The following is a 20,692-nucleotide window of genomic DNA, read 5'->3' as shown; positions in this document are numbered from 1 at the left end:
ATACATGGGGCGTTTGGTGCAGTTCAAAGAGGACTTTTTTCTTTTTGCCAGAAATGAAGTGAATTACCATGACCTTCTTGCATAAGACATTTTCTAGGCTATTTTATTGAGTGTGTTCATATTATTGTGCTTTCTGATCCTTTTTTAAAAGTAAAATGATCTTTTACAGTAAACTCTGAGAGAAAAATAAAAGCCAACCTCTACTTGTCCCTTAAATGCTTATTGTTATGAACCTCCTTATAAAACCAATAAGGATGACATCGAGAAATACAGCAACACGTGGAACAACTCCTACAGAACACCTACTGAATGCTGGCAGAAGACCCCAGACCTCCCAAAAGGCAAGAAACTCCCCACATACCTGGGTAGGGCAAAGCGGAGAGATTCCCGCACAGAGGATCGGTGCCGAGCGGCACTCACCAGCCCGAGAGGCTTGTCTGCTTGCCCGCCGGGGCAGGCGGCGATGGAAGCTGAGGCTCGGGCTTCGGTCAGAGCGCAGGGAGAGGACTGGGGCTGGCGGCGAGAACTCAGCCTGAAGGGGGCTAATGTGCCACAGCTAGCCGGCAGGGAGTCCGGGAAAACTCTGGAGCTGCCGAAGAGGCAAGAGACTTTTTCTTCCCTCTTGGTTTCCTTGTGCGCGAGGAGAGGGGATTAAGAGCGCTGCTTAAAGGGGCTCCACAGACGGGCGCGAGTCACGACTGAAAGCGCGGAGCCCAGTGACGGGCGTGGGACGCTGGGGCTGCTGCTGCCGCCGCCAAGAAGCCTGTGTGCGAGCACAGGTCACTATCCACACCACCCTTCCGGGAGCCTGTGCAGCCCGCCACTGCCGGGGTCCCGGGATCCAGGGGCGGCTTCCCTGGGAGAACGCACGGCGCGCCTCGGGCTGGTGCAACGTCACGCCGACCTCTGCCGCTGCAGGCTCGCCCCGCACTCCGTGCCCCTCCCTCCCGCCCGGCCTGAGTGAGCCAGAGTCCCCGAAGAGGCTGCTCCTTTAACCCTGTCCTGTCTGAGCGAAGAACAGACGCCCTCCGGCGACCTACACGCAGAGGCGGGGCCAAATCCAAAGCTGAGACCCAGGAGCTGTGAGAACAAAGAAGAGAAAGGGAAACCTCTCCCAGCAGCCTCAGAAGCAGCGGATTAAGGCTCCACAATCAACTTGATGTACCCTGCATCTGTGGGATACATGAATAGAGAACAAATCATCCCAAAGTGAGGAGCCAGGAGTCAGTGCTGTGCCTCTGAGGTGGGAGAGCCAACTTCAGGACACTGGTCCACAAGAGACCTCCCAGCTCCACATAATATCAAACGGCGAAAATCTTCCAGAGATCTCCATCTGAACACCAGCACCCAGCTTCACTCAACGACCAGCAAGCTACAGTGCTAGACACCCTATGCCAAACAACTAACAAGACAGGAACACAACGCCACCCATTAGCAGAGAGGTGGCCTAAAATCATAAAAAGTCCGCAGACACCCCAAAACACACCACCAGACGTGGACCTGCCCACCAGAAAGACAAGATCAAACCTCATCCACCAGAACACAGGCACTAGTCCCCTCCACCAGGAAGCCTACACAACCCACTAAACCAACCTTAGCCACTGGGGACAGACACCAAAAGCAACGGGAACTACAAACCTGCAGCCTGCAAAAAGGAGACCCCAAACACAGTAACATAAGCAAAATGAGAAGACAGAAAAACACACAGCAGGAGAAGGAGCAAGATAAAAACCCACCAGACCTAACAAATGAAGAGGTAATAGGCAGTCTACCTGAAAAAGAATTCAGAATAATGATGGTAAAGATGATCCAAGATTCTATTTCCCAGATCCCAAATCTTGGAAATAGAATAGACAAAATGCAAGAAACAGTTAACAAGGACCTAGAAGAACTAAAGATGAATCAAGCATCGATTAAAAACACAATAAATGAAATAAAAAATACTCTAGATGGGATCAATAGCAGAATAACTGAGGCAGAAGAACGGATAAGTGAGGTGGAAGATAAAATAGTGGAAATAACTGCTGCAGAGCAAAATAAAGAAAAAAGAATGAAAAGAACAGAGGACAGTCTCAGAGACCTCTGGGACAACATTAAACGCACCAACGTTCAAATTATAGGGGTTCCAGAAGAAGAAGAGAAAAAGAAAGGGACTGAGAAAATATTTGAAGAGATTATAGTTGAAAACTTCCCTAATATAGGAAAGGAAATAGTTAATCAAGTCCAAGAGGCACAGAGAGTCCCATACAGGATAAATCCAAGGAGAAATACGCCAAGACACATATTAATCAAACTGTCAAAAATTAAACACAAAGAAATCATATTAAAAGCAGCAAGGCAAAAACAACAAATAACACACAAGGGAATCCCCATCAGGATAACAGCTGATCTCTCAGCAGAAACTCTACAAGCCAGAAGGGAGTGGCAGGACATAATTAAAGTGATGAAGGAGAAAAACCTGCAACCAAGATTACTCTACCCAGCAAGGATCTCATTCAGATTTGATGGAGAAATTAAAACGTTTACAGACAAGCAAAAGCTGAGAGAGTTCAGCACCACCAAACCAGCTTTACAACAAATGCTAAAGGAACTTCTCTAGGCAAGAAACACAACAGAAGGAAAAGACCTACAATAACGAACCCAAAACAATTAAGAAAATGGGAATCGGAACATACATATCAATAATTACCTTAAATGTAAATGGACTAAATGCTCCCACCAAAAGACACAGATTGGCTGAATGGATACAAAAACAAGAACCACATATATGCTGTCTACAAGAGACCCACTTCAGACCTAGAGACACATACAGACTGAAAGTGAGGGGATGGAAAAAGATATTCCATGCAAATGGAAACCAAAAGAAAGCTGGAGTAGCAATTCTCATATCAGACAAAATAGACTTTAAAATAAAGACTACTAGAAGAGACAAAGAAGGACACTACATAATGATCAAGGGATCGATCCAAGAAGAAGATATAACAATTGTAAATATTTATGCACCCAACATAGGAGCACCTCAATACATAAGGCAAATACTAACAGCCATAAAAGGAGAAATTGACAGTAACACAATCATAGTAGGGGACTTTAACACCCCACTTTCACCAATGGACAGACCATCCAAAATGAAAATAAATAAGGAAACACAAGCTTTAAATGATACATTAAATAAGATGGACTTAATTGATATTTATAGGACATTCCATCCCCAAACAACAGAATACACATTTTTCTCAAGTGCTCATGGAACATTCTCCAGGATAGATCATATCTTGGGCCACAAATCTAGCCTTGGTAAATTTAAGAAAACTGAAATCATATCAAGTATCTTTGCCAACCACAAGGCTATGAGACTAGATATCAATTACAGGAAAAGATCTGTAAAAAATACAAACACATGGAGGCTAAACAATACACTACTTAATAACGAAGTGATCACTGAAGAAATCAAAGAGGAAATTAAAAAATACGTAGAAACAAATGACAGTGGAGACACGACGACCCAAAACCTATGGGATGCAGCAAAAGCAGTTCTAAGAGGGAAGTTTATAGCAATACAATCCCACCTTAAGAAACAGGAAACATCTCAAATAAACAACCTAACCTTGCACCTAAAGCAATTAGAGAAAGAAGAACAAAAACATCCCAAAGTTAGCAGAAGGAAAGAAATCATAAAAATCAGATCAGAAATAAATGAAAAAGAAATGAAGGAAACGATAGCAAAGATCAATAAAACTAAAAGCTGGTTCTTTGAGAAGATAAACAAAATTGATAAACCATTAGCCAGACTCATCAAGAAAAAAAGGGAGAAGACTCAAATCAATAGAATTAGAAATGAAAAAGGAGAAGTAACAACTGACACTGCAGAAATACAAAAGATCATGAGAGATTACTACAAGCAACTCTATGCCAATAAAATGGACAACCTGGAAGAAATGGACAAATTCTTAGAAATGCACAACCTGCCAAGACTGAATCAGGAAGAAATAGAAAATATGAACAGACCAATCACAAGCACTGAAATTGAAACTGTGATAAAAAATCTTCCAACAAACAAAAGCCCAGGACCAGATGGCTTCACAGGTGAATTCTATCAAGCATTTAGAGAAGAGCTAACACCTATCCTTCTCAAACTCTTCCAAAATATAGCAGAGGGAGGAACACTCCCAAACTCATTCTATGAGGCCACCATCACCTTGATACCAAAACCAGACAAGGATGTCACAAAGAAAGAAAACTACAGGCCAATATCACTGATGAACATAGATGCAAAAATCCTCAACAAAATACAAGCAAACAGAATCCAACAGCACATTAAAAGGATCATACACCATGATCAAGTGGGGTTTATTCCAGGAATGCAAGGATTCTTCAATATATGCAAATCAATCAACGTGATACACCATATTAACAAATTGAAGGAGAAAAACCATATGATCATCTCAATAGATGCAGAGAAAGCTTTCGACAAAATTCAACACCCATTTATGATAAAAACCCTGCAGAAAGTAGGCATAGAGGGAACTTTCCTCAACATAATAAAGGCCATATATGACAAACCCACAGCCAACATCGTCCTCAATGGTGAAAAACTGAAACCATTTCCACTAAGATCAGGAACAAGACAAGGTTGCCCACTCTCACCACTCTTACTCAACCTAGTTTTGGAAGTTTTAGCCACAGCAATCAGAGAAGAAAAGGAAATAAAAGGAATCCAAATCGGAAAAGAAGAAGTAAAGCTGTCACTGTTTGCAGATGACATGATACTATACATAGAGAATCCTAAAGATGCTACCAGAAAACTAATAGAGCTAATCAATGAATTTGGTAAAGTTGCAGGATACAAAATTAATGCACAGAAATCTGGCATTCCTATATACTAATGATGAAAAATCTGAAAGTGAAATCAAGGAAACACTCCCATTTACCATTGCAACAAAAAGAATAAAATATCTAGGAATAAACCTACCTAAGGAGACAAAAGACCTGTATGCAGAAAATTATAAGACACTGATGAAAGAAATCAAAGATGATACAAATAGATGGAGAGATGTACCATGTTCTTGGATTGGAAGAATCAACATTGTGAAAATGACTCTACTACCCAAAGCAATCTACAGATTCAATGCAATCCCTATCAAACTACCACTGGCATTTTTCACAGAACTAGAGCAAAAAATTTCACAATTTGTATGGAAACACAAAAGACCCCGAATAGCCAAAGCAATCTTGAGAACGAAAAATGGAGCTGGAGGAATCAGGCTCCCTGACTTCAGACTCTACTACAAAGCTACAGTAATCAAGACAGTATGGTACTGGCACAAAAACAGAAAGATAGATCAATGGAACAGGATAGAAAGCCCAGAGATAAACCCACGGACATATGGTCAACTTATCTTTGATAAAGGAGGCAGGAATGTACAGTGGAGAAAGGACAGTCTCTTCAATAAGTGGTGCTGGGAAAACTGGATAGGGACATGTAGAAGTATGAGATTAGATCACTCCCTAACACCATACACAAAAATAAGCTCAAAATGGATTAAAGACCTAAATGTAAGGCCAGACACTATCAAACTCTTAGAGGAAAACATAGGCAGAACACTCTATGACATAAATCACAGCAAGATCCTTTTTGACCCACCTCCTAGAGAAATGGAAATAAAGACATAAATAAACACATGGGACCTAATGAAACTTAAAAGCAAAGGAAACCATAAACAAGACCAAAAGACAACCCTCAGAATGGGAGAAAATATTTGCCAATGAAGCAACTGACAAAGGATTAATCTCCAAAATTTATAAGCAGCTCATGCAGCTCAATAACAAAAAAACAAACAACCCAATCCAAAAATGGGCAGAAGACCTAAAGAGACATTTCTCCACAGAAGATATACAGACTGCCAACAAACACATGAAAGGATGCTCAACATCTTTACTCATTAGAGAAATGCAAATCAAAACTACAATGAGATATCATCTCACACCAGTCAGAATGGCCATCATCAAAAAATTTACAAACAATAAATGCTGGAGAGGGTGTGGAGAAAAGGGAACACTCTTGCACTGCTGGTGGGAATGTGAATTGGTACAGCCACTATGGAGAACGGTATGGAGGTTCCTTAAAAAACTACAAATAGAACTACCATATGACCCAGCAATCCCACTACTGGGCATATACCCTGAGAAAACCATAATTCAAAAAGAGACATGTACCAAAATGTTCATAGCAGCCCTATTTACAATAGCCCAGAGATGGAAACAACCTAAGTGTCCATCATCGGATGAATGGGTAAAGAAGATGTGGCACATATATACAATGGAATATTACTCAGCCATAAAAAGAAATGAAATTGAGCTATTTGTAATGAGGTGGATGGACCTAGAGTCTGTCATACAGAGTGAAGTAAGTCAGAAAGAGAAAGACAAATACTGTATGCTGACACATATATATGGAATTTAAGAAAAAAAATGTCATGAAGAACATAGGGGTAAGACAGGAATAAAGACACAGACCTACTAGAGAATGGACTTGAGGATTTGGGGAGGGGGAAGGGTAAGCTGTGACAAAGTGAAAGAGCGGCATGGACATATATACACTACCAAACGTAAGGTAGATAGCTAGTGGGAAGCAGCCGCATAGCACAGGGAGATCAGCTCGGTGCTTTGTGACCGCCTGGAGGGGTGGGATAGGGAGAGTGGGAGGGAGACGCAAAAGGGAGGGGATATGGGAACATATGTATATGTATAACTGATTAAATTTGTTATAAAGCAAAAAAAAAACATTAAAAAAAAAGAATTAGAATATGCTAGAAGACAATGTAGAATCAAATGGTATAAAGCACGTTGCCCCCATCTAGCAATTATTGTTAGTCACATTTTTTTTCCGCCCAAACCAACTAAAGACCCATTTACCCTGTAAAGTCTTCCCCGAATTTTCTGGCTCATAGCTTCCTTCCTTGATCACTTTTTATTTGAGCCACATTTTAATCATCTTTTGTCAATTATTATATGTATCTTTGAATTTTAAAATTTGTTAATATACAATCTGCTTTCTCTACTAAAAAAAAAATGACATCATGTATAGTTCTTAGAGGTTTTAGAAGATACTTAAAAGATTGCTTCTGCTACGGAAAGTACTGTGGGATTATGTTTATCTTCTAAGTATAAAGCATTATATTCTAAAGTACAATAGAAAGTTTCTGATTAGAAATATATTTTGGCTTTTAAAATTTATTTTTGAATATTATAAGTGAGGATAAAAGCAATAACAAGATTATCTCTTCCTTTTAATTTCTTTTATAGCACACCTTATATTACCACCTATTCTTGAGTGTGTATGGAAACTGTAAATATGATGACAGAGTCGCTCCCTTGGTTAGGTTACATTTTATGGCAAATGGTGTTGGGATAGTCTCTTGTGATTAGTCTCTTGTGATTATGCTGTGATTATATAAGACTCCACCATAGCAGACTGGGGAGAGACTGGAAGTCAGAGTGATGTGCTCCTCCTGGCCTGGAAGGAAGCAGACATCATGTTGTGAACTGCTTCTGGGCAAGGAACTGCAGGTGCCTCTAGGAGCTGAGAGCAGTGTCCAGCCTATAACTAGCAAGAAAATGGGAATCTCGCTCCTACAACTGCAAGGAATTGATTCTGTCAACAACTTAAATGAGCTTGAAAGAGGACCCTGAGCTTCAGATGAGACCACAGCCCAGTCAATAGGTTGGTTGCAGCCTTGTTGGGACCCTGAGTAGAGTAAGCTGCGTCTGCACTCTTTATTTGCAGAAACTATGAGATAATAAATTGGTTTGATTTTAAGCTTTTAAGTTTGTAGAAATTTATTATGTGGCATGGAAAACTAAAACAATAACTTTAAGGAGATTATTGAACTGAGCTTAAGTGTTTTCATTTGTAAAATGGGGATTATAACTCTTTATAAGGGAAGTTATAGGACTAAATGAAATGCTGATGAAAACTACCCGGAAATCAGTAGGACATCAGGAATGTTGGTGTGTCAGGCTAGGAAGACATTGCTTCCTGTACATGGCCAGGATGGAGGGTCACTTGAGAGTGGTTTTTGCATCGCTAGGGCACCTTTGCTGGTACCCAGGCCGATGCAGAGTGTGATGGTAGAGCCACAAACAACTGAATTTCAATTTGTGTTTTGTTGAACAGATGTTACTGGAATCTATCTAAAAGGGGAGAGGATTATAAAATTTAATTATGGTTCAATCATGGAACCATAGCTTTTTGAAGTGTTCTTTAAAATCTGGTGAGTTGGAAAAAGGAAAGTTAATTTCACAGCTTAAAACATTAACATTTGAAATATAGATAAATTTCAATTTATCTGTATTTGCATATTTATTTGTATGTGTCTATATTTGTGTGAATTAGTTTATTGTTTGAGTAGCTAACAGAGCATTTTTAAAATGAGTCTCTGACTTACAGAAAATGTGCATATACAATTTAAAGAACCTTTTTTCCTGAAATCATGAGTTGCCAACATTATGCCCCGTCACCTCCGAACACTTAACATGTATTCCAGCAGAGCCCACAAGGGTCAAATTGGGAAATTAGCATTGATACATTATTACCATCTAATGTTTAGACTTGTTCCAGTTTTCCCAGTTGTCCTAACAGTGCCCTCTACAGCAAAAGGATCCAGTTTAGAATCACACTCTGCATTTAGTTTTTAGGTCTTTAGCCTTTCTCTCTCTGTCCAGAACAGTTCCTCAGTTGTTCCTTGGTTTTCATGATCTTGACAGTTTGGAACCTTATAGGCCAGTTATTGTGCAGAATGCTCCTCACTGTGGGTTTGTGTGATGATTCCTCATCATTAGATTCAGCTTACACATTATTGGCCTATTGGAATATCACAGAAATGATGCTATATTCTTCTGACTGGCTCCTTTCATGTAGTGCCTGATTTCAATTTGTCCCAATACTAGCAATGTACACTTTGAATATTTGGTTAAGGTGATGTCTGTGAGGCTAGTGATGTCCCTGCTCCCATGCTCTCTCGGGGGATAGAGTTAGGGACTATATTTATTCCAGTATATATAATTATTTATTTGGGTGTCCACATTATCCCAGATTTGGCCAGTAGTGTTCCCTTAAACTGGCTTCTGTATCTTTTTTGACATGTGCCCCTAACTCTTTAGACACTTCTTTACTTCCTGGCACAACAAGATGTTTCAGGCTTATCTTGTACTTTCCCTGCCCCAGTGGGATAAGCTGGAATAAACTGTTTCTCCAAGGTTCCCAGTTTCCTATGAGTGGTGAATGATATTCATAAACCAAGATCTGGTTGTTAGTTTATTCATTGCTGTTGGGATATCTCTGCTTCCAGTCTGTCTCAGAGGATAGAGTATTTATTCTAGTATATATATGTATATATATATATATATATATATATATATACATATATATATAATATGTATATGATATATATATATACACACACACACCCATATATAAAATATATATAATGTATAAAATATATAAAATTTCATATTTATATTCAGTTTAGAAAAGAAGTATAGAGCAACCTCCTCTGTGACAAGTGCTTAGGCCATGAAATAAGATATCTCTAGAAACCCTCTGGGTGGTCCTTTCAGTTACAGCACCTTCTCCCCCTACAGAGGTAAGACAGTTCTAACTTCTGCCTTCCTTGCCATGTTTTTACCTATGCATGTAACCCTGAACAATATAGTTTTTTCTATTTTTGAACTTTATATAAATGGAATCCTCTCCTTTATGTTCTTTTGTGACTTCTTTTATGACTTGCTTGTTTAATTTATCATTGAGATTCATCCATTTTCCACATTGAAATTATGGCCATTATAGGTTTTATCGTAAGAAGTTCAGGCCCTATTGAAAGACTCAATTAAGAAATAAAGGCACCATAATACCCTGTGCACTTCCACTTTTTATATATTTTAATTTCTGTTCCTTAAATCTCTCAGGTCTCTGTAATTATCTTCATCCCTCCTACCATTACCAATCCAGGCAGGCAGCCTCCTTTCTGGTTTGCACAGCAACAGTGGGTTCTTGCTTGGTCTCCTGGCCTTCATCAATTCTGCTGCCTCTAATCTATTTTCCATACAGCATCTGAAGTAATGCGTTTGGTGTTTTTATTTTTTGTTTTTCTTTGGCTGCATTGGATCTTCATTGCTGCACATGGGCTTTCTTTAGTTGTGGCCAGCAGGGGCTGCTCTTCGTTGCAGTGCGCGGGCTTCCCATTGTGGCTGCTTCTCTTGTTGCGGAGCATGGGCTCTAGGCGCATGGGCTTCAGTAGTTGCGGCATGTGGGCTCAGTAGTTGTGGTGCGTGGGCTTAGTTGCTCTGCAGCATGTGGGATCTTCCCAGACTAGGGATCGAACCCTGCATTGGCAGGCAGATTCTTAACCACTGCTCCACCAGGGAAGTCCCAGTGCTGCTTTTTGAAATGGAAATTTTCTTGTTTCTTCTTTACATAATAGAAGTACCATTGTCTTAGTCAGATATTGCTATACAACTCTATTTAGGCTGTAGATTACTACAGTGAGCATTATTTTTTTAGTTATGGGTCTATGAGTTGTTTAGGGTGGCTCTACTTCATAAGGCTTGGCTCTGGGCTTTGGGTTGAGTTCTGGTCTGCACCACACGTCTCCACATTCTCCTTGGACCAGTGGCTACCCTAGGCATTTTCTTCTCATGGGCACTCAAGAGGCCAAGCCAAACTTTTGGAGTATCACATCTACTTCCATACCATTGGCAAGTCCCACGGCCAAGCCCGAAGTGAGTTGGTGAGGAGGTGTACTCTGCCTGCTGTAATACACTGTAACGTCACAGGCCGAGGGAGGGAGTGAAGAATTAAAAACAATAATTTAACCCACCACAACCATTATCAAGTGGCAGTTCTTTCTGTCCTTGTTTTGTTTGATGATTTCTATATTCTCTTATTGACCAGTTTAGTTCTCTTATGTAGCTATGAATTCCTATTAAAATGTCATGTTAAATACCACAGAGGAATGTATGTAAAAGAGTACAAGCAATTGAATTTGGTGACCTGATACAAGTGTTACTCTCAAGGAGTCCTGTGACTTGGAGCAAATCAATTTCAGGTGACTGTCTCACTTTCCATGTCTAGAGGAGACTATTTCTAAATGTATCTCTTGAGAATTCTAAGAACATGCAGAGAATAACCTATTCAAAAAGGGTTGGATATTGAAATATTCTTAGGTTTCCTTTACTCACAAACAAGGCACTGATGAGGCTGAACTTGGTTTTTATACCTGTACCTGTGGTTAAGAAGATGTCTCCTATCTCTCAGCTGGGTAGCATTAGTTGTATTGTTGACCAGGAAGAGATTTAGCCAAACTATTATAACAATAAACTTCCTTTTTTGTTGTTTTTTTGTTTTTTTGCTCTGCTGTAGGACATAATGATTATATTTGTCCAGCTACAAATCAGTGTACGATAGACAAGAACCGGCGTAAAAGCTGCCAGGCCTGCCGACTTCGGAAGTGCTATGAAGTCGGGATGGTGAAGTGTGGTGAGTGTTCCCTTCCCCTTCTGTGATATGTGGGACATACTGAGAGCCATGTCAAACTGGGGACAGTTTGAGGGCCTGGAGACATGTAGCCTGGATGAGAGGAGATTTAGAACAAGGTAATTATCTTCAGGTGTGTGTATGCTGTCCCATTGCAGGGGTGTTGACTTACTCTCTAAAGCTGCAGAGGACAGAGCTGGGGTGAACAGGAGCAAGTTGTAAGAGGCAGATTTTGGCCCAATGTAGGGAAGAACTTTCTACAGTTCAAGTGGTCTGACCACAGAATAGGCTGCTGCATGAATTAGAGATCTCTAGCCACTGAGGTGCTCAAATGGGCTGGATGACCATCCGCCTGAGGCCTTGAAAAGTCTAAGGATGAAGTTCAGGTAAATGTTCGCGGTTAAAGCTCTGACAAGAAAGTTGACTATCTTGTGGGCTACTTGGGATGACTCGTGCCTATCCCTCCATTAACTTTCTAAAAGTGGATAAAATATGCATAGGAGTTAGAAACATGATAGACCTGTGGAAAGCACATAGAGTATGGATTTTGTTCTAAGACAGTATGTGTGCATATATATGTGAACACACACATATACATACATGAAAAAACAAAGAGAAATGAGAACATTAGTATAACAACTGACGACGATGCTTACACTCCACTCTCTCCACCTGGCTAACTTGATTCACTTGTTGTACATACTTGCTTGTTTATATACAGTCATATCAGCTCTGCCTGTACTTTTCTTATTCTTCTGCCAGCCAGTATTTTAGCAGTGGTTTGTTGTTATTTCTCTCTTTGTAACTATTTGAAAAATTTAAAAAAAAATCCTCTTTCTTTTCTCCCTGACAGTCTCTTAGTAGCTCTGCCCCTTGAACATTCTCTGTTCCCTCCCCTAGTTCAGAATTAGAGCAGAAGTTCTCTTAATTTAATCACAGTTCTCTGGCTTCCTAAAATCACTTGTGTTCTCCATTTCCTCTGTAAAATATCCTGCCTATGCCCATGACCTCCCAGTGGGTATTGGTTACTTTCATAAACGCCACTTCAGTTATATCCTTATCAGTAACCAATGGGCTTCTTCCCAACCTGTTTCTACTCATTGTAGTTGTTAAATCATATAATTTAATTAAAGTTTATGCAAACATGAAATATGAGTAGGAAAAGATAGTTGTTCCTGTGAAAGCTTTGAATAAAACTGTAAAGAACTAATAGCTATTGGGTTAGGTATGGGTGAGATTGGGGCAAAACCATTATACACCTGTAAAGAGTCTGCATTCAGATTGCTTTAGGAGTGCCTAAGTTCTTGCTCTGTTTTAAAGAAGCTGAAACTGAAAATCCAGAGACAGGGTAACTTGTGATTAAATTGGCAGAGGTGCTTAAAGAGAAATCCTTGGCCCTCTGACCAAAGACTTCAAATAAATATATCATGTTTTAAGTAAAACGATATTTTAAATTGTATACTTAAAAAAAAAAGATTTCCAATTTAGCCTTAGGTTAGAAGTGCTTTTAATGTACTAGAGTCTGTTAGTGGCTGTGGTTCTCCTGGTTTGGGACCAGGGCAGTAGCACATACACTCCAGCTGTAGGGGACAGTGTATGCGGTGAGAAGAACAGGAGGACTGGACCACCGCCCCCCCCACCCACATAGATGGAATCTCATTTTTTTGTCTCATTACTTCTTGCTAACGGTGACTATGCTTAAACGACCTAACCTATCTGGCCCTCGGTTTCCTTATCTCTGAAACAGAGGTATCTGCTTCATTGAGTTTTGTGAGGAATAAAGACCTAACACAGTGCCTGGAGTTAAATTTTGCTTTTCCTTCCTTTCTCCCTTGTTGAAAGGCTCATATAAGTTAGGAGTTTTGATACAATACAGTTTCAGAAAGCAGAGTTCAGAGATGTTCCTGAATTTTTCCTGGAAAAGGTCATTGAATTTGACCAAAAAGTCACTGTATAGGGCTAAGAAAAAATATTTCATTATCTTAGATTACAGAAGTAATGAGATGGATTGATGTGCAAACAGATGGATATTTTGGCCCTTTACTGACCATGGGAAGAGAGGATTAGGAGTGAATTTTCTTAACTGTGCCTCCCTCCTTTCCCAGCCCTCTTCTTGTCTGCCCTCCTGAGAAAACCCTTGATCTAGATTCTTCCTTCTATCCAATCTTAGAGGATTAGGGATTCTCTCTGCATTCTGGATCCTCCTGCATAATTCCACTTCCCCGTTTTATTCAGAAATCCTGTCCCTTTTGTCATCACCTTTTTCTTCTGCATTTCCAATCCTTTCTGCTGAGGTATTAATATGGTTGTTTAAATGGTAGGAGGGTACCCTCCCAGACTAGCTTCAGGGACAAGGCTTCATTATAAGAATACACTGAAATGCAAATAGGCAGGAAACCGATCTGAATAACTGTATACCTGATCTAGATCCCTGTGTTGGGACAATAGCTCGGCATCTTTCGGATGCCATCTCTTTATTCACCTGCTGTATAGACACTTGAAAGTGATTTGATAGGGAGGTGATATAAAATTGTTGTTAAAAGCACCAGCTCTGGATTCAGACCACTGATTGGTTTTAGATACTGCTTCTGCTATTTTCTAGCTTTTCTATCTTGGGCAAGTTACTTGAGCTCTCTTGTGCCTGGATCCTCCCCTGTATGTTGGAGATAGTAATAGCACCTTTTCTCTAGGGTGGTTGTCAGGATGGGATAATCTATATACAATAATACACAGTGTCTGGCATACAGAAGCTTCCAGTAGATATTAGCTCTCACGATCATCATTTACCATTGTTGTTGTTCTCATCATCTTCTTGCTGGGGCACTTTCTAATATGGAGCACTCCTATTTGGTACTTTCTCATTAAGCTCACTCAGAGGCACACTGAGTGACTGCTTGGATTACGGTGTCAAAGCCATAACACTAGGAATGTCCTTGGTAGAAAAATGTGAGTTCTTTGTCAATGACCTTATTTTTTGACCTTCTCAATTTCATTTTATTCCAGTGTATAGAATACAACTTGATTTACCAGTTAAAACTAGGAACTCGGGGCCTCCCTGGTGGCGCAGTGGTTGAGAGTCCGCCTGCTGATGCAGGGGATACGGGTTCGTGCCCCGGTCTGGGAGGATCCCATATGCCGCAGAGCGGCTGGGCCCGTGAGCCACGGCCGCTGGGCCTGCGCGTCCGGAGCCTGTGCTCCGCAACGGGAGAGGCCACAACAGTGAGAGGCCCGCATACCGCAAAAAGAAAAAAAAAAAAACCAAAAACTAGGAACTCTATCAACAGATTCTAGGGGCTTTATTTTATTGATCCTAACTTAGAATAGGGTCTAGTACATAGAACTTTGTTGGGGAAATTTGGTCAAATAAATTTGAATGTGTGGAATCAAAACCTTTTACTTTGTATTGAAATCTATTTTGTAAACTCCTTATCCTCATATACTCCACAAAAGAGAAATGTGTGATCAGAAAGATACTTTCTTAACCATACATTTTGTTCCATTTTACCCTGGAGGTATAATTGACCTTTAATAATATAATAATAATATTATATATAGTGTAAATAATAATAACACTTTATCTGATTACTAATAAAATGAATTATATTTTAGGCTTTTAATTCTTTTCATGAAAATTTTGATTCAGTTATCCCTAGATGAATAGAGTCCTTTCTTCTACTGCAATTAGCCAAGGATAAGGGAAATTCAGATAAATTTTCTTGGAAGCAAATAATTTAAATTTGCTCATACCTCCTAACTAATATTTCTTTGTATAAATGTGGACAATTGAATTTCGTGAACAAACACAATAGTGGGAGTATAGAAACTAGGCATTCTAATTTTAAATTTTAGATTTTTTTTTTAGGGAAGATTCATATAAATGTTGTGCCCATGCTGACAACATCTTGACTTATGTCTTTTTTTTTTTTTTTTTTTTTGCGGTACGCGGGCCTCTCACTGTTGTGGCCTCTCCCATTGCGGAGCACAGGCTCTGGACACACAGGCTCAGCAGCCATGGCTCACGGGCCCAGCTGCTCCGCGGCATGTGGGATCCTCCTGGACCGGGGCACGAACCCGTGTCCCCTGCATTGGCAGGCGGACTCTCAACCTCTGCGCCACCAGGGAAGCCCAACTTATGTCTGTTTAAATTCCATCTTACATTTTTGTCTTTAACCAATGAATATTTAGAAATATTTTTGTGCTCATAGGACTTTGGAAGTTATATTTTTGTTACTGATTTCTATTTTTATTGTGGTTAGATAATATGTTCTATATGATATCAGTTTTAGTTAAAGTTTTATTAATGGCTTGTTATGTGATAAGTTTTGCAAATTCCATGAGTTTTTATAGCTCAGGCTTCTTAATTGTGCAGTTCAAATGTTCTATATTCTTTTTCCCCATCTATTTTGTTAGTTGCTGAGAGAGATACATTAAAACATCCCATTATATTGATAATAGTGTATTTGTCAATTTCTCTTTTTCTTTCAATCACTTTTTGGCGTTTTGTTTGTAGGCTGTGTTTTCTTGTTGTTGCTTAGATATATATGAGCTTAGAATTATTTACCTTCCTTTTATAATCTACTTATGAGACCTTAATAATGATTTTTGCCTTAAAGTTTATTTTGTCTGATATTGATAGTAACTCCAATTTATTTGGTTAATTTTTGCCTGTTGTATCTTCTTCTACCCCTTTACTTTCAGTTTTTCTGCACGTTAGATGTATTCCTTATAACCAGTCTATGTCTAGATTAAAAAATATGTCTGATCTCAGAGTTGCTCTTAATTGATTAATTTAGTCTGTTTATGTTTATTGTGATCGTTAGTATTTGGGTTCATTTCTATCATCTTATTTTGTGCTTTAAAAAAAATTAATCACATATTTTCTACTTTTTTTCCTTTTTGGAATTGATCATATTTTCCTGGTTTCTTTTTTCTCTTTTGCCAGTTTTGAAATAATACATTCTGTTTTAATTCTTTTAGTGACACTATTTCTATTTTAGCATGCATTCCTGATGAATTTTAGAATCAAGCCACTCTCTCTAATAGATATCTCTTTTCCTAAATAAAAATTTTTCGAATGTTCTAGTCAAAATTATTCCTCTCTCATCTTATATGTTATTGTCTGGTATTTTGGTTCTACCTTGTTTCTGTACCTCGAAAAATTATTATTATTTTATTCAGTGTTTTTCAGATTTACTCACATATTTACCAGCTTATTTTCTTACCACTGCTTCTTGACTTTCTTTGCTTCCTTCAGGTTCATTTTTCTCCATCCCAAAGAACATAGTATTTATTTCAAAGGGGCTGTGAGTGATATATGTTCCCAATCTTTTTGAACTGAAAATGCCTTTAATTTATCCTCACTCTTGAATGATAGGTTAGCTGGGAATATAATTCTGAATTGAAAGCTTCTTTCTTTTTTTCTTTTAAATTTATTTATTTTAAGTAATTTATTTTTGGCTAGTTGGGTCTTTGTTGCTGCGCGCGGGCTTTCTCTAATTGTGGCGAGCGGGGGCTACTCTTTGTTGCAGTGCCCGGGCTTCTCATTGTGGTGGCTTCTCTTGTTGTGGAGCATGGGCTCTAGGCACATGGGCTTCAGTAGTTGTGGCTCACGGGCTCAGTAGTTGTGGCTCACGGGCTCAGTAGTTGTGGCTCACAGGCATCAGTAGTTGTGGCTCATGGGCTCTAGAGCGCAGGCCCAGTAGTTGTGGCACATGGGCTTAGTTGCTCTTCAGCACGTGGGATCTTCCCAGACTAGGGCTTGAACCTGTGTCCCCTGCATTGGTAGGTGGATTCTTAACCACTGAGCCACCAGGAAAGTCCGAAAGCTTCTTTCTTAAAGACATTATCCCACTGTGTTCTGCTATATAAACTTACATAACTGAAACGTTTTGGTACCAGCACAGGAATAGAAAAATAGATCTATGAAAAAGAGTAGAAAATCTGGAAGAAGATACTTTTATACACAATTATTTATTAAATGACAAGGCATTTTATAAAAATCAATGGGAAAAGCTTATTTAATAAATGGTATGTGGAAAGTTGTACATCCATTTGGAAAAGCATAAAATGAAATATCAGTATGACATAATAGAAACATACATAAAATTTCAAATAGGTTTGAACCACAAAAGTGTTTAAAAAAGATATAGGAGAATATTTGTGTAATCTTTATGTGAAACAAAAAGACAGATGTGACTATGTACTAAATCTTCTTATGACAGAAGACACCATGAGCAGAGTTAAAAGATATATTAACAACTAAGACAAATATTGAATACAACAAAAGTTATCATTCCTATATAAAGAGCCTTTGTAGGTAATTAAGGAGATAAAGAGCAAAAGAAGCAAATAGGCAATATACAAGTAAGAGAAAATGAAGGGCAAACATTTTAGTCAACCTTGCTAGTAATTGAAAAGATACAAAGTAAAATGAGATTGTTTAGTCACTTGCCAGATTAGCAAAGATTAAAAATGATTTTTAATGTCCAACGGTGTTATAAGAAAATAGGTAGCCCTTAAAGTATTATTTAGATTATAAATTTTAAAATAGTTTTGAAGGGCAATCTATCAATACGCATCAAAATTTAAAATTTTAATTTAAACGAGCGACTTGGTTCAGCAGCTTGACTTCTTTCTCTTTATTATAAGGGAGTAATTGGATACAGGTACAAAGATGCATTTTCATTGTAATTTGTAATATAGTAGCAAAGAAATTGGAACCAACCTAGAGTTCCATCAACAGGGGACACTTTAAATAAGTGTTGCTATACTCAGAACAGAATGCTATACAGATTTTTTAATTGTTATAAAATGATACATTTTTAATAAAAAAAGAAAAGGGAGGTTATACAATTATATATATACACACATATATAAAGTTGTGTACAAAATATGGAAAAGTATAAAAGCATTAAAAGAAAACTGACTTTAAGCCAAAATTTGTGCTCGTCTATATTTTCCAGATTTTTTCAATTACTTTATTGTTTGAAATAAACTTATTTGTGTTAAGTATGTAAAAAGAATACACAGACACACGCACACACATGCAAAAGAATTTAAGGATGTATTATTAGAAGTGCATTATTTATATTCAGTTCCTAACTTTTCCTTATCTTCTTCCTGAAGAAGATTCCTAATTTCATGGTTTGGAAACTGAGGTATACCAGCACTCTTTAAAAGAGAAATGGATTTAGATTTAGAAATAGAATAGATGACCTTGAAATGGAAACCTAAAGATCATTTGGGCTATTGTCCCTAAAAAGTCATTACTGATTTTGCCAGTACAGTCAGTCACAAATATACTAATCTTTAGTATGTGCCCCACAAGCTCCAGAAATAAAAGTCAGGCTCCTGTTCTAAGGCACATTCTGTGAATAGACTCAGGTCTTCCAGTGATATCACTGCTTCATTTTTACCCTGGCGACTGGGGGAACTTGACTGCTGGGTTGGAGAAGAGACGGGAAAGCAGTGTGTTATCATCTGCTCTCTGCTTTAGGCTCCCGGAGAGAAAGGTGTGGGTACCGCGTAGTTCGAAGGCAGAGAAATTCTGATGAGCAGCTGCACTGCCTGAGCAAAGCCAAGAAAAATGGTGGGCACGTGACCCGTGTGAAGGAGCTGCTACTGAGTGCCCTGAGCCCAGAGCAGCTGGTGCTCACACTCCTCGATGCCGAGCCGCCCCACGTGCTTGTGAGCCGCCCCAGCACGCCCTTCACCGAGGCCTCCATGATGATGTCCCTGACCAAGCTGGCTGACAAGGAACTGGTACACATGATCGGCTGGGCCAAGAAAATTCCGGGTAGGGCTTTCTGGGTCTTAGCTTTAAATTTATTTGTAGAAAGGGCCGCCTCTAACATTTATGGGGCAAGAATACAAAATGGAGGTCCACATTGTGTCTTGGGTATTTAGCAGTTTGAGAGCTTGATTTATAACCTTTAAATGAAATATGTTCTTTCTTCCTATTTTGATATGTGTGCCTTCAACACGTCCTGGAAGGCCAGGTTCCAGTTTAGAATTCTTGAATTCTTCTGAGTTCTGTATCAGACAAGGCAGTGCAGAAAGAGTTGTATATGGTGGACCCCTTCTCTTCCTGACTCTCTGCCTTCTTCTCCCACTCCTGGATCCATCCCACACCACCTTGCACACACCCCATTCTACCTGTCCACATCTCCTACAGACACTAGCCTGTTGGCCACATCTCATGCCTAGATCTGGTCTGGGATGATGGACCCAGGGAGGAGACCCACCCAGGCTCTGGAAGTGGATATGAGGCCATTTAGGCGGGAAATTCTAGGGTCCTGGGACCTGGAACATGGTCTAAAAGGAAGGGATCTGGACTCCACCTTAACCCATCTCTTGGCTGTGGACTTCTCACTTTGGGAGGAGGGGTGGGGCTCAGTATGACCAGTATGAAAGTGAAACGTTTCTCAGATGCTAAATAGGAATTGTAAAATTTTGTTCCAATAGAGAAAGAATCAGTAGTATGTACATATATGTGGATAAATAGAGTAAATCAGCTGTAGAAGTAACATGAATCATCAATAAACCTGGAATGCTTTTTAACTTGATAGAGTTAAAAATGGGTTTGGTTATTCATAAATTGTCATTTAGAACATTCATTTTCTATCCTATAATGTGTCCACTTTCCAAGACCAGTTTGTAACAAATACTGCATTGTCACCATCTAATTATTATTTGAGTTGGTGTTTCTGTGAAAGAATGAATCAAGGATTCTAACATAGAATGACAGCAACCCACCATTCCCCTGGAAGGGCTTCTCCACATACGTCTATACATTTGTCTAAGAAATGAGGTCTCTCTCCAAGTTCTAAGCCACTAGGGACAATTTCTATGGCCTGGAGGTCAGCAACTGCATTAAGCACATTTTAAAGATTGAGAAGGGGGCATGAAGCTGGGTGAAGAGCAGCTGGGTGTAAGAGCCTCAGGTAATAGTATCCATAGGGGGTCATTTGTTTGCTTCTGAGCTTTCTGAGAATTTCTGGGTTTTCCACTATGGTTTTGATAGTCTAGCATCTTCACCTTTGCCAGAATGCTGTTTTTTTCTCAGCTCTTTCCCATAGGAGACAATACTGACGCAATTTCCTCTAGCTTTTGCTCTACGTGTATTCCAAGCCTAGTTTTCAAGATCCCACATGGAGAGTA

At 39.3% G+C, this 20,692-nt stretch overlaps 1 protein-coding gene across 1 annotated transcript in view; it reads left to right on the top strand.

Moving 5' to 3' along the window:
- Window positions 1-20,692, top strand: part of ESR2 (estrogen receptor 2) — a gene marked incomplete at its 3' end in the record, with an annotated part of 65,072 nt that overhangs the window by 18,812 nt on the left and 25,568 nt on the right. The window contains 2 exon segments of the mRNA XM_082618823.1: window positions 11,420-11,536; window positions 19,029-19,328. Of these exon segments, the coding sequence (XP_082474949.1) occupies window positions 11,420-11,536; window positions 19,029-19,328 (417 nt within the window).

This window comes from Mesoplodon mirus (assembly GCF_964341445.2).
Source record: "Mesoplodon mirus genome assembly, chromosome: 4".
In the NCBI taxonomy this organism is placed as follows: domain Eukaryota; kingdom Metazoa; phylum Chordata; class Mammalia; order Artiodactyla; family Ziphiidae; genus Mesoplodon; species Mesoplodon mirus.
The sequence above is the reverse complement of the archived record's forward strand: the minus strand, read 5'-3'. Positions and strand labels throughout refer to the sequence as shown.